This window comes from Ursus arctos, unplaced genomic scaffold (genome assembly GCF_023065955.2).
Source record: "Ursus arctos isolate Adak ecotype North America unplaced genomic scaffold, UrsArc2.0 scaffold_26, whole genome shotgun sequence".
Classification (NCBI taxonomy): domain Eukaryota; kingdom Metazoa; phylum Chordata; class Mammalia; order Carnivora; family Ursidae; genus Ursus; species Ursus arctos.
Window position 1 is genome coordinate 16,981,236 of NW_026622941.1, and position 27,542 is coordinate 17,008,777.

At 35.8% G+C, this 27,542-nt stretch overlaps 1 protein-coding gene and 1 pseudogene across 2 annotated transcripts in view; both read left to right on the forward strand.

Annotated features, from left to right (window-relative positions):
* PIK3C2G (phosphatidylinositol-4-phosphate 3-kinase catalytic subunit type 2 gamma) overlaps nt 1-27,542 on the forward strand; it is a 345,203-nt gene that overhangs the window by 88,599 nt on the left and 229,062 nt on the right. For both annotated transcript variants that reach the window (XM_026502333.4, XM_057319037.1), the window contains exons 10-13: nt 2,013-2,046; nt 6,923-7,118; nt 12,127-12,249; nt 18,706-18,837. In XM_026502333.4, the coding sequence (XP_026358118.2) occupies nt 2,013-2,046; nt 6,923-7,118; nt 12,127-12,249; nt 18,706-18,837 (485 nt within the window). The remainder of the gene's footprint in view (nt 1-2,012; nt 2,047-6,922; nt 7,119-12,126; nt 12,250-18,705; nt 18,838-27,542) is intronic.
* On the forward strand, nt 4,409-5,800 carry LOC123001226 (serine/threonine-protein phosphatase PGAM5, mitochondrial-like; annotated as a pseudogene).

Consider the following 27,542-nt stretch of genomic DNA (forward strand, 5'->3'; position numbering starts at 1 on the left):
AATATAACAATTTTCTCAGAAATATCAAATCTTCAATATAGCTGAAGCCAAGAGAATCCTTCAAAGAGAAACTGAGTATTTCCTAGGAAAGCTATAACAATTATAATTCTCAAAAAAGCTCATATTCACATTTAACATTTCTTATATACTTATGAGCACTAAATTATATGTGATTACTGACAAATAAAAATTAAGAGTTGATAATCACGAGTTTTATTTCATATATGTCAATGGCAAAAATTAGATAGTTTAATACCACTTAATAAGCAGATTCTTATTTTGAACACACTTTAGAAGTTCACTTATTCTGTATCACCTTCTTTCACACTTTTTGTTCATCTCTTTCTCTAACCTAACCATGAGCCTACCTATATATAAGAATATTGGTACAAACAGTAAGTGCATTTTTCAGAACTTGTATAGTAACCAACTGCAGTTAACAATGCCAAAGTATCTCAGTGTGTCTACCCACGATGAACCTAAGATTAAAGAAATACTGAGAAAAATGAATCTTCTGCCAACAAACTCAAATTTGAGAAGCTTTCCTTTCCCTTGGCTGCAGTTTTTGGTCAACTTGCAAGAGACTATTTCCTGCCATACAGAGAAGTAATTAGGTATTTATTAAATGTAAGTTTTGGCAAGATGATGAATTATATCACAAATGCAGTTATACTCTTGTTCATGCTCTCATTCGGCATTGGGAACAATTTTCTATCCTTCAAAATTATATTCCAGAATCTCACATAATATATTTCCATTACACGTTCACACAATAAATGAAACACAAAGTGAAAAATATGGTCTTACACATTGTGCTGTAGGTGGATGTCATGGTGATTTTAAAATACAAGTTTATATTTCTGAATAAACTGAATTCTAGTTAAGTCAGGCTAACATCTTTAATAGTCTCACCCACATGGATGGGGTGAAGATCTTGTGTACTTATTAAGCCTAGTGGTTGAAACTATGCTCAGATGAAATATTATACCTAACAGAAATGCTTCTGAAAGGGTTCATGTGAACAATGCTTTTAAGTGAAAAGCTGTATATAAATTTAATTACATTTTAAACATGATAGAAGTGTTTTCTCTCTCAAGGAGTATTGTAGCAAGTTCTTTGTTATAAGAAAACAATTATTCCTTAGTTTGTTTGAGAAATCAGGCTTTCATTAATTAAAAGCAAACTTGTCCAAACAAAATTTTTAAAAATTTAGTTTTGATTAAAATGGATTATATTTGAAAATGTGTTTGCTTTTGGACTGAAACCTTATTTTTAGTGAATCATCTTACATAGTTTTTGTGATAATGAATTTATCACCAGCAATTCCTAAACCACTAAAGTAATTCTAGGCCTCCAACAAATATAAACACAAATAAACAAACAAGCAAATAAATAAATAAAACCATACTAATTGATGTGAACTAAAATGACAACAAAAAATAAAATTTCAGATAGTACTTTTTAAAATTTAGGATATGGTCACAAATGTTTTACTATCAGTTTTTAAAAATCTCCTAAACATAAATAAAGAAATGAAACTGTATCATGAGTCTGTATAATTTTGCCCACCTCCATCCAGCCTTCTTTTCTTTGCAGCCCAAAGCTTGCAACAGAATGACTGCTAATAATAAGAACTGGAAATATTAAACAGAGAATTCAAATGCACTTATTTCAAAAAAAATCATTCACTGCTGTGGAAGGGGAATTGAGGTTAGCCAGTATATAGAGAACTATTCTAATAATATCAAACAGGCTGAATTTATTCTAAGCTTTTTTCAGTCAAAAAACCTAAATTGTTTATTAAAACATTCAGAAGGCCTTTCTTTCATCTTATAATTTAGCTTCCTTCTGTTTATTAAGCAACATTGATATGTGATACCAATAAATATTTTGTGTTTTTACCATGCCAGAGAAATTTCAGTGTTTAGATCTGGATATTATCAGTTTGATTGTTTTGTGAATTTTGTTTTCTAAATAACAATTGTATCTTTGCACTTATTTTTCTTTTTCAGAATTTTCATCAAAATTCAGAGACTTCAGCAAGAGGTAAAACATACATGTACCCACATTTAAAAAAAAAGTTATAGAACCCAAAATAATTTAATTTTTTTCAATTTTTCATCCAAATATCAAGGTAATACACATACACAACGTACACAAATATTTTTTGAAGTGAAAATGCTTTGCTAAAACTCTTTTTAATGATGGAAATGATTACTCAGCAAGTGAATAAAAATCCACTCTCTAAACTTCTAGCCTGACATTTTTAAGAAATGGGAAAAGTCAAGAGATCTATAAAAATGAAAGGAATACTGAAAATATTCTTATAACTATTCTAAGAAACTATAAAATTTTATTTAGCTAATTATATTTTGATGTAAGAAGAGTCAGAAAAGTAGCAGATGTCTTTCTTCAAAGTCACTAACTTCAGATTTAAATTCAAACTCTATTTGAAAGACTAATCTAACATAATATGTAGGAGGATTAGGTTCTGGAATAATTAGTGTTCACAGAGGCTCTGAGCCTATAAAACGGCAAGCCACAGGAGGACTTTGCCTCTACAGAAAACACTGGATGAGTAATAGTGTGATGTAGAGCAAAGGACCCAGCTTTTGAAATCTGGTTAATTTCAACTCTGTCACTTTTTGACTCTGTGATCTTAAGAGAATTAATTATTTGATCCTAAGTTTCCCTAATATACATAGAAGACACCATAGTATTTAATGTGCAGGGTGTGGTTAGAGTTGTACCTGTTTGCAAAAGCAAATGGTATTTGGCATATCAATACTCTGAGTATCTTCAAGGGAAATGACTCACAGATGTTCAACTCACACTCTAGGTGTAGAGGTCACAGTGAAGTGCAAGTGATAACCCCAACCTGCCCTCCAAGCCTTAATCGTTCTTTTTGGAGAAAGTTATGGGCAGAGGGATATCCTCTCAACTCTAATTCTCACCACTCAAAAAAGACATAATTACATTTGAAGAACTCCCTCACTTCACATCACAGAGGAAAATGGGATGGCAAAGGGCATGGAAAAAAAACCAAACAAATGGCTAGTGCAAAAATCCCTGTTCCAGGCATTCATAAAACTCCAGAACATCATAGAGGAAAGGAAAAGATAGACGCCCCCTAACAATATCACCAACAGAGTCCAAGTGATAGAATGAGTAGTCAACAAGCTGGAGGTATGCTTAAATGGAATCTTCCTTTCTTTTAGGAATGTTGGAATAAAATCCCTTCATCCCATATTCCTCAGGGGTTGAGATATAAGATAAAACTCTGTAGGAATGTTCCCAAAGGTTTATATTCAATGTTAAATCATCACAGATTCTAATTAATGTATTTTAATCAAATATATATTGCCACTGTTTCTCAATTTTATGATACTGTAACTCCTTTCCCAGAGTAAAATCAGGTGTGATAAACATTATTACTCCACATTTCACCACCAAGCCCAGTATCTTGAGTCCCTAGTACATTTCTGATGATATCTGAAATGTACTCTTCATCCAGAGTTCTGGTAGTAAAGCATAATGCATAAGCACACATCTCTATACTACCCCAAAAAAGCAAATTATAACCAAGAACTGTATTTCTGCACAGGAAGTCAAGAGTAGAGTTTGAGTAATTATCCAAATAATTAACGTTTCTCAAAATACATGCTGGGGCTTGAATTAATAAGATCTCTGACCCAACTTCATGATTTCTTTTAAATGTACATTCATTTGCACAAGACTGGGAATTATTAACAAGAAGTTTGTACTTTCTGCTTCAGAGTACCAAACAGCACAATGTGGGGACTGGGAAACATGTTTCTATAAATTTATAATTCCCTGCCTCTGTTGTTCCGGAGAATCCCTGTTGGTTGGCCTCCAGAGTTTGATGAGTCCTCTTTAAAAACTATTTTTATGCTACTTTACTCTTCTGTTTTATTAATTGCTACTGCTGATTTCTCAGAGAATATTAATTAGAGCTCTTTCACGCTGCTTGTCCCCTCACTGTTTTAATAAAGGCCACCATTTCAAGTAAAATTTGGCCATCTTATAAATTTTGTACAAATTTATGAATAACTAAGTGAATAATAGCATGTGTTGAACAACAACAACAAAAAATGTTCAATTATGGACAGACCTACTTAGGGGAAGGATGTGGGAAGCAGCTCCGTGCTGAAAATGGCCTGTTCTTTGAGTAGCCAAATTGTCCGGTATTGGAACACTGCAGACTAATGGAGGAAAAAGCTGGCTCTTTGTATTATTTTCTTTGAAAAACAACTAGAAATTACAAGCAATTTATGCTTCAGAAACAACTTGATGAGAAGTGCATGTGTTTGAAAAAACAACAGTGCTACTGTGTGACTTGACTTGGCACGCATCAAATCACAGCCGGTTTTAAGAACAAAATTTCTAACGATCTGCTTACTCGTCTCTCGATGACTCCTCAAGGCCTGGGGTGGGGTCCGTCACAGCGTTCTTCTCTGAGGAGTTGGGGGCGCCCGCGCAGCCCCAGAAGTGCGCTGAGCCACCGCCACTAGGGGCGGGGCCGTCTGCTGCAGGGGTGTCTGGGACGCCATCCGGGACAGATGAGAGCTGCGTCCAGGTCAGTGTGTGGGAGTGGAACCTGGAGTCTGGGGATAACTGGGGTCCCAGGCTGGGCCACTACGAAGGCCAGGCCATGCAGCCCATCTTCCTCATCAGGTACTCCCAGTACCGCATGGACGCCTCCTCCCAAAAGGATTTTACTACCAACTCCCCTAAGGTGGCAAACTGGCGAAGCTAACTGGTGTCCGACTTGCAAGCTCGTCGTTGAAGCTTAATAAAATTGAGCATTCCTGCATGACCCACGCAATAGAAACCGCTGACATCATCAGCAACCACATGCCAGCGGCCTGCAAAGTCGGCACAGACTTGCTGAGGGAAGGCGCCCCCATCTAGCCTAAGGATCCGACCCTGCCCAAGTCTCAGTGGAAGCCAGAGACTGAGGGTATTATGAAGACAGAGCCCGAAGGGAGGTGTCTTCCCAAACCGCATCCACCCGGCAGATGCCAGGCCGCGGGACAGTTCTGAGATCTGCCATGCGGTCTTTCGCAACCTGCTGTGTCGGGCGCCATACTTCCTCCACAGGGCTGGCTCCGCCTCTCCCTCTACAGTGGCTGCATTATCCACTTGGTGGTCCCGCCCAGCGCCCACGCAGCGCTCAGGACCTTCGGGTACACAGGGTTCAGGCCTCGGGACAAGATCTCCCGCCCCTGAGGAGGGCCTCGAGGTCCTGCTCTTCTCCGCTGTGTGCCCAGGTCAGTGGCTGCCGCTGAAAAACACAGATTCCTTCTCCATCTTCCCTCTACAGGCTAAGCTGCGGTTCCATGTAATTTCTCCAGGACGAAGTGGCGGAAAAGTAGAAAAAAATGTGGCATTTCAGCGTGTTCTTCTGGCCCAGCATGGGAAAGGATCTCATTCAGATCAGATCAGCCTCTCAGGGTTTTCTCCCTTACGCTTGTCAACCAGAACGAACCTGTAGGATTTTAGGAGTCCTGTTTCGGGGATTGGACGAAGCCTGACAGATGCTTGTGTGAGGATGACGAACAGAGTCACACCGAGGGGTCTTTGACCATGACCACAGCTTGCTGTGCGACACCTCCGGAGACTCCTTCAGCCAAGCCGGTCGGGCAGGAGAGACTCCGAGGAGGGCACCAGAGCTTCCATTCACAACTTATTTCACTTCATACAGTCTTTTCATTCCCTAAACCCTTTTATCGCTTAAATGTTTGTCAAAGATTTTCCTGATCTGGCTTAAAAAATAATAATGTTTGAGATTTTATATTTGAAATTACTCATTTAACTTTTGAAACACTACTATAGTGGAATATTAAAACAAACAATTACAAGTCGTGAGCATATTAATGTATGTGCATACATAATGTATGTGCATTCAAAATGTCAGTAGTGAGAATTATTCACTGGCCCCATTAAGAGGTCTGACAATGAACTCCACCAGTGGGATGACGTTCATCATCCTCGTAAGCTTCTCCATTGTGATGGCGTCATCTTTCCTGATTTTAATTTAGAGTCCACTACCTGTACTACCTGGTCCATTTCATCAGTCTCTTTTTCCTTCCTCTCAGGTAAGAGTTTTTCCAGGAAAGAGTTTATTGGAAGAATGAAAGCCAGGGAAGTTTACCTTAAATTCAGTGATTAGGTCTTTTTCATATGATCTAGGATAAATTGGTATGCCTTTATTTAATACACGCTTGGAGCTATTAGACCCTGTACTTAGTCATTTTTTTTCATTTTTCTTCCTTCATGACAAGTCACTATTAGAAATAATCAACAATCCCTCTTAAATAACTAATAGTAAAACTTAGGCTTTGATTTTGAAGAGATTTAGTAAGCATCATAAATCTTTCATTTCAGGCTTATTTCAGATCCCATCCAGGTACTATTACTGTTTTCGTTTTACAGCAGCACAATGTATATGATTAGTGTTCAGTTAATGGTAAACATCATAGCATAGTCAAATCTATTATGATTAATTTTTAGATGGGATTTGTTTGAAGTACTTACAAGCCATTAGAAAGCATGTTCTTTGTCTGAAAATTAAATCTAAACAATCATAAAGTAGAGCAAAACATTGCAAATTATAGAATGCCAAATTAATAATCCAAAACTCTGATTTATGATTAAAGGCCATGCTTCCAAGATTTCTGCAACTGAAGATATGAAAGCGTATTGATTATCTACACTACTATCAGCTAATTCAGGCTGCATACAGAGGCACAGATGGCTAATTGGCTTCAGTTGGTGGATGGTTATTTTAATTAAATTTTATTTAAAATTTATAATAAGAAATTTCAAAGCTGTAATTGATGGCTTATAATAAGTATGGCCCTTCAAAGATGACCTGATTTCTGTCCTTTCTTTCCCTTAGGCTTGATAGAGAAGGTGACAACTGAACTATCCAGATCCATCTTCCATCTTATCAATGCCTATTGCTGCAGCTTTTATGCAGATTTCCAACTTCTAAATGTACCTGATGACATTTCCTGTGTAAATCGTGGGCTCCACTCCCACCTTAGCTTCACAGTGTATGCAGTCCACAATGTTCCAGAGACTTGGGTGCAGAGGTGAGTGGTGGTGAGTTTTTCATAAAAATGTTAATTTTTACATGGTTTCTAATTAGAATATAATTTGTCTTATTCTTCTTTGCAGGAGCAAATATTTCATAAAATTTTGAAACTTAACCAGTGTAGATTTATCTTAAAACCATTTTTAAAAACTTCATTCCCAAATGCACATTCCTTTTCCCTCAAGTATTTTCCCATTCTCCATATTAAAAATCACTACATATTGTCAGTATATCATTAGGGAAACAGAATGCTCATCCTATTTAGTAATTGCCCTAATTTTTTTTTAACAGTTGAGTTTAAATGACTAATGCTAATTAATAGAACACACAGAGAGAGAAAGCACACACATAGGGAGTAGTACTTAATAGGAAAAAAAGCACTCTGATACCCATCAAGTTGTGAGTGGTAGATATTTTGTGAAATTAGTACCTTGATAAAGTGGGAATTAGCCGAGAGTTATTTGAGTTACAATGGAAATTAACCACAATTATGCATGGAGCATTGCTAGATTGTAGGTTGGCTCTATTATGTAGTATTTTTTTGAATAACATAATTAGATTAATATTATAATCATTATTTTAAATTCCTTATAGATTAAATCTATAAGAGAATGCAGATTAAATCAATTAAAGCTAATAAGATTATAGTAATTTATAAATGGATTTATTGTACCCACTGCATTTAGCACCTCAAAGAAAAGCTGAAACCATTTCAGTAAAAAGAGAAAAAATGCTATATGTATTTTTGCAAGTAACTGACCTGTACAAGTAGTTATAAAGTTAATTAGAAAATGTACTTTTGTATGTAAAAAACACTATCTACCTATGTACACATACACATATTTCTTTAAATCCATGGGGTGAGGGGTCCCTGGGTGGTTCAGCTGGTTAAGTGTCTGACTTCAGCTCAGGTCATGATCTCAGGGTCCTGGCATCCAGCCCTGTGTGTGGCTCCCCACTCAGTACGGGATCTGCTTATCCCTCTCCCTCGGCCCCTCCCCCCATTTGTGCACGCAGGAGCCCTCTCTATCTCTCTGTCAAATAAATAAATAAATAAAATTTTTAAAAATCAATTAATCAGTCGATTCATCCATGGGATGAGAATGTAAAAAACACTCTTTACCTATCTACACATACACATATTTCTTTAAACCCATGGGATGATTCTTTTATGCCTTTTCTTTCTTAATTTTATGAAAATTTAAAGGCCTGCTGTATAATATAATATACTGCTACTCTGATGTTTTCTTACAATATTTTAACCATTAGTAAATACTTATTAATTTTAATTAATATGGAAAAACTATGCAGCCAGATAAATACGGATAAAGCTATATGCATGAGCCTGCATGTATATATGGTGTGACAGTGTTGTTTATTTTTTTCCCTTTTTTTTCTATTCTCTGCTTTACTTATTTCTGGTGTAATATTTATGGTTTTCTTCCTACTTTTAACTTTGGACTTAGTTTGTTCGTCTTTTTCTAGTTCTTTCAATATAAAGTTAGGATGTTTATTTTTTATACTTCTTTTAATGTAGGAATTTACAGCTATCAACTTCTCTCAGTACTGCTTTTGCCGCATCTCATAAGTTTTGGTATGGTGCGTGTTCATTTTCATTTGTATCAATATATTTTCTAATTCCCATTTGATTTCTTGTTTAACTCACTGATTTCCAGTTTTATTTCTGCAGTTGATTTCTAGTTTTATCCCATTGTGGTAAAAAAAAATACATACGGTATGATTTCAGTCTTTTCAAATTTGTTAAGACTTGTTTTGTGACCTAACACATGATCTATGCTAGAAAATGTTCCATGTGTTCTAGAGAAGAATGTGTATTCTACTGTTGGATAGAATGTTCTGTATTTATCTGTTAGGTTCAGTCTGGTTGTTGTATTCATTATTAAAAGTGGACTATTGGAATCTCCTATTATTGTGTTGCTCTCTATTTCTTCCTTCAGTTCTGTCCACGTTTGCTTGATATATTTGCTCCAATTTGGGGTGCATATATATTTACAATTGTTATATCCTCTTGATGAATTGACCCTTTTTTATCATTATATAAGGTCCATCTTTATTTCCTGTGACATTTTTTGACTTAAGGTCTATCATGTCTTATGTTATGTAAGGCAACCCCTATTGTCTTTTGATTGCCATTTGCATGGAGCATCTTCTTCTGTCCTTTCACTTTCAGCCTCTGTGTGTCCTTCAATCTAAAGTGAGTCTCTTATAGGCAGCATATAATTGGATCTTGTTTTTTAGCCAATCACTCTTTGTTAAGCAGATAACAACTTCAGTCACTTACAAAAACTCTACTCCCCTCACCACGCTTCTTTTTTCCTCCCCTCACCACACTTTATGTTATTGATATCACAAATTACATCACTTCGTTTTACATATTTTTAAAAATATTTTATTTATTTATTTGAGAGAGAGAGAGCATGAGCACAAGGGAAGGGTAGAGGGAGAAGCAGACACCCTACTGAGCAGGGAGCCTGATGCAGTTCTTGATCCCAGGACCCTGGGATCATGACCTGAGCTGAAAGCAGACACTTAACCGACTGAGCCACCCAGGCCCCCTGTTTTACATATTTTTATTATTATGTTTTTTTTAATACGTTGCCCTTTACATTCTATACCAGAATTAAAAGTGGTTCATGCACCATTATTAAAATATTTTACTGTATTCTGTATTTGCCTACATTTTTACCTTTACCAATGACCTTTGTACTTTTGTATGCTTTTGCGTTGCTATCTAGCTAGTGTCTTTTCATTTCAACTTTGAAGACTACCTTTAGCCTTTTCTTATAAGTCAGGTCTTGTGATGAAATTCCTCAGGTTTTGTTTATTTGGGAAAGTATTTCTTTCTCCTTTATTTCTGAAGGACACCTTTGCCAGATATAATATTCTTAATTAGCAATTTTGTCCTTCAGAACTTTGACTATATCATCCCACTCCCTTCTGGCCTGCAAGGGTTCTGCTGAGCAATCTGCTGATGAACTTATGAGATCTCTCTTTTATGTGGTGGCTCACTTTTTTCTAGCTGCTTTCAAAATTCTTTGTCTTTGACTTTTGATGATGTGATTTTAATGTGTTTTAGTGTGGTCTTCTTTGGGCTCATCCTAGTTTGGTTTGTGGGGCTTCTTGAATCTGAATGTCCATTTCCCTACACACAATTGAGAACTTTTCAGCTATCGTTTCTTTAGAAAAGCTTTTTGCCTCTTTTTTTCTATCTTCTCCTCCTGGGACTCACATAATATGTGTATTTGTCTGGATGATGGTGTCCCAGAAGTTCCCTAAGCTTTCTTTACTCTTCATTCTTATTTCTTTTTGTTCCTCTGATTAGATAACTTCAAATGACCTATCTTTGAGTTCACTGATTCTTACTTCTGCTTGATCAGTCTGCTCTTGAACCTTTCTAGTAATTTTTTTTTTCCAATTCAGTTATTATATTCTTCAGTTCCAAAATTTCTGTGTAGTTCTTTTTAATATTTTTTGTCTCTTTGTTTATACTCTCATTTTGTTCATGCATCATTTTCCTGAGCTTGTTGAACATTTTTATGATGATCATTTTGAAGTCTTTGTCAGGTAATTCATATACTTCAATTTATTTAAGATCGGTTTTTGGAGATTTATTTTATTCCTATTGTTGGGCCATATTTCCCTTTTTCTTTGTATGCCTTGTTACTTTGTTCTAGAGTCTGTGCGTTTGAAAGAATACAGTCTTTATAGATTGGTTTCATACAGAGAAAGAATGTCATCAATCAGCACAACTAGAGATTCTGGGGCCTTTCAAACCTTTCTCTTCTCTGGATTTGTGTGTGTAAATTTCCCAATTAGAGAGGTTTTGCTTCCTTCTTCAGGAGCTCATAATTTCTTGTTCCTCCAGTGTCTCTCTGTGGCACTACCAAGTTTGCTGGTGCTGCTGTAAGCTCCCCAGCTGTTTTTGTTTGTTGTGTATTATTTGTTTATTTTAGGATTTTATTTATTTATTTGAGAGAGAGAAAAAGGGAGCATAAGCAGGAGAGGGGCAGAGGGAGAAGCAGATTCCCCACTGAGCAGGGAGCCTGATGTAGGCCTGATGTAGCCTCACGACCTGAGCTGAAGGCAGATGCTTAACTGACTCCACTCAGTAGCCCTACCCCCAGCTGTTTTTGGTTCTCAGCTGTTCCCTGGCATCCAGAGTATGCCAGGTCCCATCTATGCTATGAGTTGGGTGACAGAAACCAGTCTTTCAGGCCACCACCCAAAAAGCTGGAATATTGGACACACGCGCCAACTCTTTTTCTCCCCTTGTAGAAGCCAGAAGTTGGGGATTTTTTCCAGATTTTTTTCCTGTTCATTTTGCACTGAGAAACCAGAAGTTGGGGTTTTTTTTACTGTTTATTTTGCACTGAGTTGGGGATTTTTTTTCCTTTTCATTTTGCCCTGAGATGGGACAGTGGTAAGTGAATTTGTGTTAGTTCAAACCATTGGCTTTGTTCTTAGAGGCCCCCAACCTGGCACCCATTCCTATTCAGCATTTAGATTTAGGTAGGACATAAACTAGTCCCTTGGATAGCCCCTTAAAAAGTCTGAATGCTAGACATATGTTCCAGTCTTCTCTTTCCCAGGGAAAAGCTGGGAGTTGGGAGTTTCCTCCTGATCAACTGCACTCTGCCAGGGAAGGAGTTCTGGAAAAGGAGTGCCACAAATTTTCCTACTGATTTCTGTGTGACTGGTTTGCACTTGCCTGGGGTGTAAGAGCTTCTTGCTTCTGAATTTCCCACAGAGGGAATTGATCCGTGTATTATTGAATTGGTGTTTCCATGGGGGAAGGAGAGTCTGGGGCTTTCTGTTGTACCATCTCGCTGATGTTACCCAACATAAATTTTTAAAGTAATTTTTAAAACATACTTTATACAATCAGATGTAACTTTTTCATTTGACTTTTAACTATAAAAATAATTGACCCATATAGAAAACTTTCTTTATAGTTTTCAGATTATTGAATTTTTTTTTTTTTTAAGCTATAAAGCATTTTCTTTCTCCTGTTGGCTTACATATGCTGGAAAGAAGTTGTGCCAAGTGAGAAGCTACAGAAGTATTCCAGTCAAAAAATTGTTTTTTCTCTTGGTCAACTGGAATGAAACGTAAGTTTAATCTTTATTTTGGCAGTGTCATTTATATAATAAAGATCAAGGATTCTTTTTTCTCTTTTTTTTAAAAGTGGAAGGTTTTTTTTTTTTAATATTGCCAGTTGATATGATTCAGTGATGTGACAGAAAATGCTAATAGATAACTGACTGTACAGTTCAACAGTTTTTTAATATTGCCAGTTGATATGATTCAGTGATGTGACAGAAAATGCTAATAGATAACTGACTGTACAGTTCAACAGATTAAAAGTCCATTTAGAAATCTAGACAAGTGTCTAATCCATATTACCAAAGTAATCAAAAAGAGAAATTGGAAAAAACAGAATTTTAATCATTCATAGACTATGGATATAAGGGATACCCTCTATTTGGGTTTGGGGGAAGTAGATTCCAGGTATAACAATGAAGAAAGAAATTACCCAATAACATGTAATTTCCACTTGCCCATGAAAGCCAATTATAAATTTATTTAAATAGTCAAGTTTTTTGATAATAATTATCTATACATGTGTAAACTACCATCTAATTTTGCGTGATTGGCTCCTACTTTCTCATTTTATAGAGACTTATTAAATCAAGAAGAAAAAAAGTACCTTCTTGACAAAATTCATTCCTTCTTGCTCCCCTCTGTCCCCCTCCTCCACCTCAAGTCCTTACTTTACGCAGAATCTCAGGACGTTCATGGGCCCTATGTATGGCTATTTTGTGAATACTTCCACTTTCCCTTGCTGTTCCTATGACACTACTCCACTAGCTTTCAGTCATTTCTCTGGGGTCTCCTGTGCTGCACTGACAGTCAGTTATCTTCCTACCTCAAATAGTAGAAAACTTACCTACATCTCATCAGCCCTTTACCAGATCTGGCTTTCTTCAAAGATGATTTGACTCCCCAGTATTGTGCTTTTTCACTGAGAAATACGTGCTGAAATTTCTGGGACTCCAAGTATGGTGTTAAATAGCACCACTTATCCTAATCTTAGTGTTACTGCAGTCAATGGAGACATGACATGTGGCCTTCAATTTTTATGTACTCCATGTTTCCTTCCATGAGAGCAATTCCTCCTTCCACTAGGACTATGACAACATTTATCTTCCCTTCTTTGGTTAGCTTCTTAACTTCTTTGTCAGAAGACCTGATCTTCAATTACAAAATCCTCTTCTATTGCACAGAATGAGTTCTGCTTGTAAAATTCTTCAGTGGTTCCCCAGTTCTCATAAGGTAAAATACAAATCCTTTAGCACAGCACACAAGACTCCCAGTAGTTTGGCCCCTACCGATCTCTGCACCTTTGTCTCTGTAGTTAACCCCACTCCATGGCCCTGCACCCAGTCATTCTGCATCTGATCTATTTCTCCTAACTATAAACTGAGAAGTCATGCCTCTGCTAGGGGTCCTCCATCTGTCAAGAGCACAGTGCCTTTACTGCCCACCTTGGGAACACCCAATTATCTTTCAAGACACTCTTTCACCTTCTCTGTAAAGTCTTCTTTGTAACATTAGAAATAATTTGCCACTTTTCTTTTGTTAGTTAGTTTCTTTTGTTAGTTGATGTAAACCTCAATCTACTCTCTTATGGTCCCCTCTTGAATGTGTTTGCTTATATTTCTGTTTGCTTTTGCCAAATGACACAAAGATCTTTTTTTTGTTGTTTTTGTCATTTTATTTTCTTTTTAAAATTTTTCATTCTGGCCTTAGCAGCAGCAGTATCAGATAGAGTAAGAATTCAGTAAGTGTTCTTGGGCAAATAAATGAATTTCATGTAACAAGTGATTCTTTAAAAATGTTATTAATCAGCTCAATGACTAAAATTATTCTTCTGCTTAATTAAAACTTACTCCTAGCTATTTCAAAAAATCAGATTAATTTTCAACTGATAGATATATGCTATCATTTAATTCAAGAAAAAACTTACTAAATCTAAAGTCAATTTTAAAAAAATCTCCCCCCCAGAAAAGTTCCCAAATAAATTGGAAATCATTATTGTTGTTGGAATAATTACACTGATATATTTTTCTTCTGTTCCTTCAAGACTGTACATGTGTTATCTTTACTGTTTTTTGCTTCCCTCAATAGAGTTAGTGACCTCACCCTAGAATTATTTTCATTTTATTTCATTTCCATTAAAATAGTTATTTACCATTTTTCTAGGTGCCTGTAGCATTCTTTTTGTATTTTATTAACATATGTTACACTATAATTGATTATACATTTCATTACTAGATTGTACACTTAAGGACAGAAACTCTGTTGTTTAATAATATGTGACATAGATTTTGACTATATATTTCAATCATCATTATATACCCCAAATATATTATCTCATCTTAACAACAAAAATATGAAACAGATATTGTCGTCCTTTTTTAAAGATCAGAATATTGAGGTTTATGAAGCTTAATTAAATTGCCCCAGGTCCCACAATGAGTAAATGTCAGAACTAGTGCTCAGACCTACTCTCGAGACTCCAAAGCTGATGTTTTTACTGTGATTTGTATACTATTTCTTAAAACATATAAAATCCTTGGCAGAGTATTTATATTCTATAAGTAGTTCTTGCATCTTAAATTTAAAAACAAGTTCTACTCCATTCTCTTACCAGCAGCCACCCCATTTTTTCCCCTCTGCTTTAGGGCAAAACCTTTCCAGAGAGTTGTATATATGCACTTTCTTCAGTATTTTTTCTTTCCTTTGCTCTAAAATATACTCCAATTAGGCTTTCATCACCTCTGTTTCACTGAAATTGCCATTAGAGTCACTAGTGACCTGCATAGCTAAATCTAGTGTTGGGTTTTCAGTCTTCATCTTACATGATCTATTTAGGAGCATTCGGCACTGTTGATCTCACCCTCTGTCTTGAAATATGCTCTCTACTTAGCTCCCATATTCTTTTTGCTTTCCTCCTCCTGTACTGGACATTCCTTCTCTATTTTCTTTTCTTTACCCAGACTGATCATGGTCTTAGCACCTATGCCTCTTTTCTGTTGTATTTACCTTGCTCCTTTAGCATTCTTTTATCGTCACATAGCTTTAAATGCCATCTATATGCCAGCATCTCCAAAAATTATATCACCAACCCAGGCATCAGTCATAAACTTCACACTTCTAAATTCAACATGTCTAAAACAATACTCTTAACCTTACATTCCAAACTTCTTCCATCTGTGGATAGCCTTGGATTATCCTTTTCAGTTCCAGTTGTTCAGGTCACCTCTCTACCCTGAATCTCCTTCTCTTAGATCCCATGTCCAAGAAATCCTATAGTCTCTCCCTTCAAAATATTTCCAGACTATTACTTCTCATCACTTTCTTTGGTCTCGGCCCTCATTCTGTCTCCCCTGAATTACCACAGTAGGTATATATTGGTCTCCCTACTTCTCTTGCGCCTCTAATAGTCCTTCTCACACAGTGGCTAAAGTGACTTCTTTTAAAATGGTAAGTCAGGCTATGTTATTATTCTGTTTAAAAATCCTGAAATGGATCCCTGTTTCACACCACAAAAATCCTTACAATGGTGTATTGCTTTATATCAGTATTAAAAGGAGAGTTCTAAACATTGTGACTTTATTAAATCTCCCATTTTCACTATGAAAAACTTACTCTGATCTTAGGAAAACTATTTCATATAGAAGAAAAAAATATTTCAGAAAAATTATAGTATTTATTCATTTTCAACAGTAGAGTAAGGCAAATATATGGTTAAAACTTGAGGTCTATGCCAGCTCCTTGCATAAAAAGAAGCAATTCAACTTCACTTATTGATTTGTCCCTTAAAGTATTTTTCTTCTTTTTTTGTCTAAAAGTTCATTCCTTTGATTTTTCGATAGCTATGTAGAAGTTTAAAAAAAAAAAAAAGATTTTCCAGTGAGTGTGAGATTATTCTGGCTTTAAAAATCCATATGTATTCAAGAAATGAATAAATAACTATTTAGAGAGCATGTATTCTTACCCTAGAAGAATTTATTTTTATTAATAAAATGACAAAATGGAGATTGACAGTAACTATCCACTGTAACTTATTGAATTTTTGTTATTCTTGATATGAAAGCTCACTAATAAGTGAAGTTATACATGAAGAAGCCAGACTAAATGAGGAAAACAACACTCTAGATTATGTGAGGAATAAAGTGAAATTATAGCTTCCATTCTAGCACAGAAATATGAAAATCGAATAGAAAATCAATTACAAGTAAGAGAGAACTTTCAAGAAATTATTATGCATTCCACAAGATCATCAACATTTTATGTTGAGTTTCAGAGCTTCTTATAAGCTGAGAAGTATGTCCACATGGTCTTCAGTTGATATTATGAGTATGAAAGAATATGAAGGAAAAGAAAGACTTTTAAAGACCTAAATGTAAAACAAATTAATTTTTTAATGATCTAAACTTTGCTAATCTTGAACAAATAGACTTTCTTTACCATAGTCTTCCCTTTATTTCCCTTCCCTACTTTTATCTAGAATTAAATTTTGCCTGTCTATAATGGCTTATATAAATTATTATATTATTGGTTGAATAATGAATGCATTGCTAATGTATTGCTACCGCTTGCCACCTATTATCTTATATAATATTTGATCCATTATGTGGATAAGCAAAAATGAGGCTTATTAGTCATAGGGCCAGTATTTGAATACAGATATATCCAGATCCAAACTTCTGACTTGTCCTCTTCACACAGCTTACATATTGACATTTCACAGTTATTATTAGTTCAATTATATCATGCCTTAAACTGCACATATTACCACATCCCAATGTCCTCTTTCTTTTATATTTATGTATCAGTTAAAGTTACCCACTATAACATAATCTAGAAGCCTAGAATTCATCTTTAATTCTTCATAATTCTATAATATACTGTGAGTCAAATATTACTTATTAATTTTACTTCTAAAATAGCCCTTCTGTCTTCCCTCTTGTTAGCCGCTTTATTGCCAACTTGGATCTGGGGCTCTTTACACAGGGAAGAGTGTATTGGGGAGATAGATGTGTACTTCCTTAAAACCAGTATGGTCACTAGGCTGAAATGATGCCTCATCATTTCTTAGGCTGGATACTGCCCCACACTCATAAAAGAGTGTCACCAATGTCTTATTTGACATACTCCTCATACCTAATACCATCAGATAGTCTATAGTACAAGCTGTCCCATTTGCTTTTCTAGTTACTTCTTTTCTTTTTCCCATCCCTTGGTGAATCACTTCCCATGAGTCTTCACTTATCTGCTAACCTCTGTTCAATTTTTCCGTTTCTTCCTAGCATTCTCATTGTCTAGCAAACATATTGCCCCATCTAAGCTTCTTGAAGTCTTTCATTTCCTTGTCTCATATATTGATCTCTCCTAAATGCCATACTTGTCTTGATATTCTTATGATAGAATCTGACCATTTTTATATAACTGAGATGCCTCCAAAAAGGAAAGAAAGGCACCCTTCTCCCTGCCCACCATTAGAGACCTCAGATCACACTCTCAACTTTCTGTCAAAGCTTTTTCTTCTTGGACACTTACGCCACCCAGGTGTGTCCCTCCCAGTCTTTATAGTATCATTAGTAACCTTCTAGACATTCTCTTTTATATATTGATGGGTTCAGTATCTGAATTCAAGTTTTTCTCACCACTAACAATCCTGTGTTTATCCTTGGCCACATTTTTTGCCCAATATCTACAATCCATCTAGGATCTGTATTTGGAGTTCCTTCACCTTGACCTATCCAGAAATTGTATGTCCATTACATTTTACCAATCATCCCCCAAATGCCTGGGGATCTCATCATTACCCAGAATGGTTCACATTTAAGATCGTAAACAACTCTACTTTTAACTGTTTTGTTCAAATATTCCCTTTTGCATTAGGAAAAAGCTCAAATTCCCTTGCCTGGCATACAGAGTTCTTAAGCATTCTGGCAACTACCTACCTTTTCAATGACATCATCTGTAACTTCCCCAACCAACTTGACCACATCCCTCGTTCTAGCCACAATGATCTACTCACCATTTCTCAGCTGCACTTAATCTTTTCATGCGTAAATGACCTTGTCTTTGTACTTTTCTCTTCTTGGAATATTCTTTTCCAAATCTCCACTAATTATAGCCATCTTACTCTTTAAGACCCATTTCAAGTTGTTTCCTTCCTTCCCCCCACTCCGTAAGACAATGTTATTCTTTCCTCTATGTTTACAAAGAGTAAATGTATAAGTCATCATATTTTTTAAAAATAAGCTTACATGTCAAAATTATGATTAAAGGAATCCCCACTGATTGAATAACCAATCTCAGTACTCTATGTATTTCTGCCATATTTCCATTTTTAGAAGATCAAACACAAAATTTCAAAAGGATCCCTCAATTCAAAAACTTAATTTTATCACATACCATTATATTAAAAAGTACCTATGAAAGTATCATTGTAACTGGGTAGATAATCTGCTTTTTTCTTTTATTTTAAGGATAAATTTTCCTCTTGAAATAAAGTCACTTCCAAGGGAATCCATGCTTACTATAAGATTGTTTGGCATTGTCTGTGCAACCAATAATGCCAATTTACTGGCTTGGACTTGTCTTCCATTGTTTCCAAAAGAGTGAGTATATCATTTTTTCTTAATAAAGCTCTCATATCAATAAAAACCTCCTTGGAAATGACTGTTTTGCAGTACATGAAATAATGAGAAAATCAAGAGGACATTTTATTCCAAAATTGAGGTAGCTCAATATAAATCATGACTGTCGAAAGTGAAGCTGAGAAGCAAAAATGTAGAAATGGCTTTAGTAACAGGCCTCATGCTCAACTTGTCAACTGGGTCATTTATAATAAAAAGGTATTGGCATAACCAATTTCAATTGCTTTTCTTTCTCTGACCAGTTTCTTCGTCATTAGTAATTCAGAATGACTTAGATTAGTACTGTCATTTAGAAACAATGTGAGTCATGGAATTCTGGCTGAAGTAAAATTATACAATGTAACTGGCCTGCTGATCTTTTATTGCCAAGAAGAAAATATTTGGTAACTTTAAGAGAAATTTTTCAGAAAAGTAAACCAACTATAAGTACAGATATTCTATCAGAACTAATGGCCATTGCAAAATTAACTGTTGACTTCACCATAAGGATTTAGAACAATTAATACTTAGAATATTTGATAAAGTCAATTACATGGTTTTCTATGCTATTAAGGAAAAATATTTCAAATAAATCAGCTTAGTTATTTTTCACATGACAGGACTTGCTTTACAATCGAATTATAAAATACAGGACCTTCAAAAAAATAGAATGTATATTGCTATTTTAATATTGTTATAAAGAATATTTATAACATAAAATGTAATAATATAATAATATAAATAATATAAAAATGCTAAGAAAACTCTTCATAAGTTTTCTCAAATTTAGTCATTATAAATTATGATCACAACAATTGTGATAAATCTTTACGATCTTCTTTGTTGGATTAATTCTGATCTGGTGTGTGTGTTTGTATCGCTCTATCATTTGTTTTCATGTGCCCATTTCCACATATATGTTTCTTGATGACAGCAACATATTTATCTTTGTAATAGCTATCATCTAACATTGTACCCCTTATAAAGAGGCAATCAGTGGAGGTTTTCTTTATTAAATTGAACTAGAAAAAAATCAAACCCTATAGAAGATTTAGAATAAAGTAAAATTTCAGAAGTCTATAAGAAACTGTTTAGTCCTGAGGTGCCTGGCTGGCTCAATTGGCAGAGCATGCAACTTTATTTTTTTTACGATTTATTTATTTATTTGAGAGAGAGGGAGAGAGAAAACATGTGAGCGGGGGGAGGGGCAGAAGGAGAGAGAATTTCAAGTACATGCCCCACTGAGCATGGAGGCCAAGGTGGTGCTCTATCTCATGACCCTGAGATCATGACCTGAGCTGAAATCAAGAGTTGGGTGCTTAACTGACTGAGACATCCAGGTGCCCCAAGCAGGCAACTCTTGATCTCAGGGTTGTAGGTTCAAGCCCCATGTTGGGTGTAGAGATTACTTAAAAATAAAAATAAAAAAAACAAACAGTTTAGCCCTAAAAGGAATACCTACTGCTGTTAGCAGATATTTCAAAAATCTGATTTGTGGGCTAAGAACTTTCATTACTTTCTCAGTAGGAGCAGCTCTGCAAGTGCCCTTCCTTCTCAAGTGAGTTTCTTTAAAGTTTCAACTGCTATGCTTGTAACATCTAGCATGTTTGTAGAATAAAAATTCTAGCTATTCATTGTAAAAATTCAGTCCATTTTATTCCCTTCCATTATTTAATACATTACTTTCCACATAGTATGCAATCAATAAACATTAAATATATAAGAATTTTGGAATATATCTGTCTTTCAGACTAATCTTCAAGGCTTTTTTCTAGATGGTTATGGTAGTAAAAATACTGCCTCCATGTTGTTTTGTCATGTATCACTTACCATTAGTAAACATTTTTATGCGAGTGTTCATGTGGGACTGATACTAGGAGGTGTTTTCCTAAGGGAAAGAGATTGAAATTGTGGATGATGATATATCACATCAGAAAACAAAACTTACTTCAAAGAGCACTTTCATAAGCATTTGTAAATATATTTCCAAAAGATCATTTCTCACGAAGATCAGAAAATCTCCTTCTCTCCTGGGCTAAACAATTTGAAGAAATCCAGATCTTTTCAAAACATCAAAAATCCATCATATAGGGCAATTAGGGAATGTGATGACTCCCACTGTGTTCGTTGCTCTGAGTGACAGAGATTCTAACCCAATTTATTTGATGCAGATATTTGCAGATCACAGCAAATAGGCCACTTAATTTCATTTCCTTTCATGGAATGACTCCTTTCCATAAACATTTCATATTAAATCTGTCACTTATTACAGTTTGAATTGCCCATACCTAGCCATGTGGAGTTGTCGTGAGCACCTATATCTTTATTTTTTCCAATGTACACACAACCCGAAAATATGCTGAATTAAAAGCTTCCTATCTCTTTGTGGTTTTCAGAAGTGGTTTTCAGAAAAACCAACGGGTGATTAAACTCAGATATTTCAGTTATGGCTGCATCAGGAATGTCTACAAATAAAAATAAACTTCAACGTTTTGAAGCACACAAATTCACCTTCAGGTCTATAAAAAAAAATCCAAAGTACAAAGGTAAAACTTTGCCCACAGAAGTTTTGTAATCCTCTCTTTTGCAGATAGAACTTCCATTGCATTTATATTCACAATGCCTCCACACTGCAATAAGAAAGTGTTTTTCTCATGTCAACAATTTCTGTGAGCTACCTTCCCTACTTAAAAGAAATAGTGTGGTAGTTACTTAGCATTTCTAAATTGTTGTAAACTCCTTCAACACAAAAGTCCTCAACATTGAACAATAGATTCTCCTGGGGAGATTTTAAAATAAATCCAAATCCCAGATGTTCCCAAATATTCTGATTTAACTGGTCTGTAGTGGGGTCCAGGTATTAATGTTCTCAAAGCTCTCTGGGTGCGTTTAAAGACCGGAAAAATTAGAATCTTTTCAGATTTTCAAAAGAGACCCAAAATAAATCTTAATTTCAAAACAACTTGATTCCTTAGATTGTTGCCTACGTAGCCAACACTGACCCCACTGTATCTCATCATTTCAGATATATCCTCAAAATCAAATATAAAAAAAGTTTTTGATGAGAATTCCTTATTGTCTATCCTTCCTGTCCAAGAGAGACCCACAGAGTTCAAATAGTACAAATACCTCATTTACAGGGGAAGATATCTATGATAAAGGAAGGTTAAGGGAATTTTTATAAGTCACCAGGCTAGACTAGAACAAGTACCAGAATGCAAGTCTGACCTCTCTCTACATGTGTTACTACCTTAAGCTGCCCCCCTTCTTGCCCTTAGGTGTCACACCTTGCTCCGTGAATGCACTGTGACAATCTCAGCAACATACAAGAAGCTCCTGCCTCAGCTTTGCCTGTGCTCTGCTCTTGGGCATGAAACCTGTTAGACCTATGATCAGCAGAATCCCAAAGAGTTTTATAACATCAGATCCTATGGACATGCTGGCTGCCCATATCGCGAGTCTTTTCTATTCTTGGTTCTAGAATGCCAAGCCATGATGCACATAAAATCCTGTAACTGAAAGTGACAATAATTATTTTATTCAAACCGTTTATTTCATAGCTAGAGGAACAGGGGTCCAGAGAGGGTAAACCAGCCCATCTGTTCTGGTGCCACAGATTTGGGGTTGGTTTTTCTAGGCATAGGAATTTATGCAATATTGAAATCAGATAGATCCTTAAGGATATTCCAGAACAAATATTTTGAACTGTTACATTTAGCAGTGTGGCCCTTTTTCTGATGGCATCTAATTCAAAATCTCAGAGTATAAGAGTGATGACCAGTCCATGTGTTTTGTTGGGTGAGGAATGGGAAAAGGGGAGAATTTAAAATCCTGGCATCCAAACTATTTACCATCTCCTTACCACCTTCCTGAAGTGCACCTCCAACCATCAAGCCATATGAAAACAAATATAAAACTCCTTTGAAAACCACTGATTTTATCCAAGAAGTTCAAAGAAATTGAACTTAGCCTACCTAATGAAGACAGGGTACAGATGCCCTGAGATATCCTGGTGTTTTTTTCACAAAAGAAATGGTTTCCCATTTCGTATCTTCATCATGTTTTTAATTGTTTGCTTAAATTTAAATGGACTTAATCAACCTTCTAACAGTAGTAATATAAAAAGTACTATGATCCCCACTGGCCTGGGTATTAAAAGTTTCCATTTTCATTTTCTTCCTGAGACCACCATCTTAGATGTGTTCTCTTCACGTCTTAATTCCACTAATCATCTTCATCATCCCCATATTTTCTGTTTACCGAAGTCTTTGGGAATTTATTAGATATTACAGATATTAATGTATTAGAATATATTAGATATTATAGATATCTATTTGTAGAGATATTTGCAATATCTCAAAAGATGTTTAAGTACAATCCATTATCAGAAAGTAAATTAGCTAATATTAAACATACAGAGAGCCCAAAGAATGGTGCCAAACAAACTTTCCCTCTTGAATTGCCTTGAAGTATGTGATATATAAGCCTCACTTGGACAGCTAGAAGTTTATTCTCACTATTCTCTAGTGTTTGATAAGTCTCTTCATACACATACTTGATTCAAATGTTCTGACTTCATTCTGCACACTGTGCCTCAGGGTTAAGGCCATGGCAACTGTTAATCCAGACTTCATCCAAGGAGAGTAATGACAGATACTGACAGTTATTCTTGAGTCCCTTCATCCACTGTAGGAATTACCTTGGATCAGTTAGATTTTCAAAGTGAAGTATGGCCAAGACATATAAGTATAGTAAGGTCAAAAGTATAATTCATCATACAACTTAGATGTGAAGAAAAATGCAATAAATAAATCACACTTTTCCTCATGCGCTCCCACCCTGTAACTAATAAGAAGAAAAAACTTTACATCAATGACAAAATATTAGTCAATCCAGTAATATAAATAGTTCTTTTAGAAATACACAGTTCTTTTGGATAAAACGTTCGGTCATTCAGATAGCTTCCTTAAACTCTAATTTTCTAAGGGTGCTGGAGTCACAGGATCAGAAAGGAACAGAAGCTTTGGCCTGTGACTTCTGATATACGGATCAAATGCATGTTTTAAGCTGGTGACTGCTTGTTACAGCTAGTGTAGCTCATGGCTGGGGCTCTTCTAGCTTGGTTAGGGCTTACTGGCATTCCCTGAATGACTCGGGCTCTCATAGGTACCACAGAGCCATCTGAGGTTTAAGTGTGACTCCCAGTTGGCATCATCTTGGGTGGTTCAATCAGATGCCCTTATCACAGAGACCCCTTCTCCCCACCACATGACCGCTTTTGGGGGACCCCTCACCTAGATATTTTTAGCTGTTCCTACATCTCATCCCTTCTGTACAGAAACCAAAAAAGGTCTAATAAAGCTAAACTCAAGAGCTCCTTCTGTCTCTTTGCCATGTGGCCCCAACTTTAAGGTCATGACACAAGTAGGTACAGGAGTAGCTCAAGATGCTATTTTCCTCCAGCATTTGAAGCGTGGAGTGCTAAAGGAGCACCCTCTGCATTGAGCTGTGCTCATTTATCTAACACTTCTCTGCATTTGCCTTCCAAAGGCAGAAGAGGGGGAAATTGGAACACCTATGTCTGCCATACTCATTCTGTTTCCTCTTTCTCCATCTTCTGCTTCCTATAATATCAAATTGCCAGAAAGTAGTGGCAGTCTCCACCCAGTGTGTCACATCCTCCTTCCTCATTCTTGTTAACCCTAAACTATGGACAGAATATTTTCTATAAATGTTATGGGGAATATTAACATCTGAGTCCTCCAAGTTTGGTGTTAGATGTGCTCCTTCTTCCTCTTGCATTCTGCCTGACGCTAATCCAAAACTTTTTTCTAGGCAGATGGATGCTTCAGACCATTTTGGGGAAGGTTATATACTCTATAGTGAAAAATGAATTAATAATTTTCTAATCTTTATAGCATTAAGCTGACTTTTAGGTTGCTAATACCATCCCTCTGGATTGTTATACCAAAAAATAAGTTTCACCAGCTGAAGGAGGTATGGAACAAAGATAAAGAAAATTCAAAATTCATCCTGCTAGAAGAATAATCCTGGGTCTTATAAAAGTATCTGTCCAATAATGTTTACAGGTTATACTCCTTTGGGCAGATACTTTCTAACAATATCTTTAGACATGGGAAATAAGCAAGTCTCAGAAAGCTAAAGGTTTAAAGAGAACTTTATTTGTTGGATTTTTCCTTCATATTTTACATAGTGTCTGTTGAATGGAAAAATGGAAGTTGATAGTATTTTTTTTAGTTTCAAGTTTTTGTTTAAATAACAGTTAGTTTACAAACAGTGTAATATTAGTTTCAGGAGTAGAATTTGCTGATTCATCACTTACATACAATACCCCAGTGCTCATCACAGCAAGCACACTCCTTAATCCACATCACCCATTTAACCCATCCCCCCACCTGCTTCCCCTCAGCAACCCTCAGTTTGTTCTCTTATAGTTAAGAGTCTGTTTTATGGTTTGCCGTTCTTTTCTCCCATGTTCATCTGTTTTGTTTCTTAAATTCCACATATGAGTGAAATCATATGCTGTTCGTCTTTCTCTGACTTATTTCACTTAGCATAATTCTCTCTAACTCCATCCACATTGTTACAAATGGCAAGATTTTATTCTTTTTTATGGCTGGGTAATATTTCATTTTATACACACACACACACACACACACACAAGCGCGCACACACACACACACACACACCACCTCTTCTTTTATCTATTCATTAGTCAGTGGACATTTGGGCTCTTTCCATAATTTGGCTATTATTGATAATGCTGCTATAAACATTAGGGTGCGCATATCCCTTTGAATCAGTATTTTTGTACCCTTTGGGTAAATACCTAGTAGTATGATTTCTGGATTGTAGGGTAGTTCTATTTTTAACTTTTTTGGGAACCTCCATACTGTTTTCCAGAGTGACTGCACTAGTTTGCATTCCCACCAACAGTATAAGAGTTTCCCCTTTCTCCACATCCTTGCCAATATCTTGCTTCCTGTGTTGTTAATTTTAGCCATTCTGACCAGTGTGAGGTGGTATCTCATTGTAGTTTTGATTTGTATTTCCCTGATGATGAGTGATGTTGAACATCTTTTCATGTGTCTGTTAGCCATTTGGATATCTTCTTTATGTGTTCCTTAGATAAGTGTCTATTCATGTCTTCCACCCATTTCTTAACTGGATTGTTTGTTTTTTGGTGTTGAGTTTGATAAGTTCTTTATAGATTTTGGATACAAACCCTTTATCAAATATATCATTTGCAAATATATTCTCCCATTCCTTAGGCTGCCTTTTCATTTTATTGATTGTTTCCTTCACTGTGCAGAAGCTTTTTATCTTGATGAAGTTTCAGTGGATCATTTTTGCCTTTGTTTTCCTTTGTTTGCCTCTCGTACTGTGTCTAGTAAGAAGTTGCCATGGCCGCGGTCGAATAGGTTGCTGCCTGTGTTCTCCTCTAGGATTTTTATGGTTTCACGTCTCACATTTAGGTCTTTCATCCATTTTGAATTTATTTTTGTGTATGGTGTAAGAAAGTGATCCAGTTTCATTCTTCTGCATATTGCTGTCCAGTTTTCCCAGCACCATTTGTTGAAGAGACTGTCTTTTTGCCATTGGAATTTCTCTCCTGCTTTGTCGAGATTAGCTGACCATATAGTTGTGGGTCCATTTCTGGATTTTCTATTCTGTTCCAGTGATTTATGTGTCTGTTTTTGTGCCAGTACCATGCTGTCTTGATGACTACAGTTTTGTAATAGGTGTTGAAGTCCAGAATTGTGATGCCTCCAGCTTTGCTTTTCTTTTTCAAGATTGCTTTGACTATTTGGGGTCTTTTTTGGTTCCATACAAATTTCAGGATTGTTTGTTTTAGGTTTGTGAGAAATGCTGGTAGTGTTGATAGGGATGACATTAAATATGTAGATTGCTTTGGGTAGTATAGACATTTTACCAATATTTGTTCTTCCAAACCATGAGCATGGAATGCTTTTCCATTTCTTTTTGTCCTCTTCAGTTTCTTTCATAAGTGTTTTGTAGTTTTCAGAGTACAGATCCTTTGCCTTTTTGGTTAGGTTATTCCTAGATATCTTATGAGTTTTGGTGCGGTTGTAAATGGGATTGATTCTGTGATTTCTCTTTCTGCTGCTTCATTATTAATGTATAAAAATGCAACAGATTTCTGTACATCGGTTTTGTATCCTGTAATTTTAATGAATTCATATGTCAGTTCTAGCAATTTTTTGGTGGAGTTCTCTGGATTTTCTACTTAGAGTATCATATCTTCTGCAAATAGCAAAAGTTTGACTTCCTCCTTGCCAATTTGGATGCCTTTTATTTCTTTTTGTTGTCTGATTGCTGATGCTAGGACTTCCATTACTATGCTAAATAACTGGTGAGAGTGGACATCCCTGTCTTGTTCCTGACTATAGAGGAAAAGCTCTCAGTTTTTCCCCATTGAGGGTGATATTTGTGGTGGGTCTTTTACATATGGCTTTATGATATTGAGGCATGTTTCTTCTATTCCTACTTTGTGAAGAGTTTTTTTTTTTTAATCAAGAACGGATGCTGTACTTTGTTAAATGATTTTTCTGCATCTATTGAGAGGATCGTATGGCTCTTATCCTTTCTTTTATTAAAATAGGGGTATCACATTAATTGATTTGCTAATACTGAACCACCCTTGC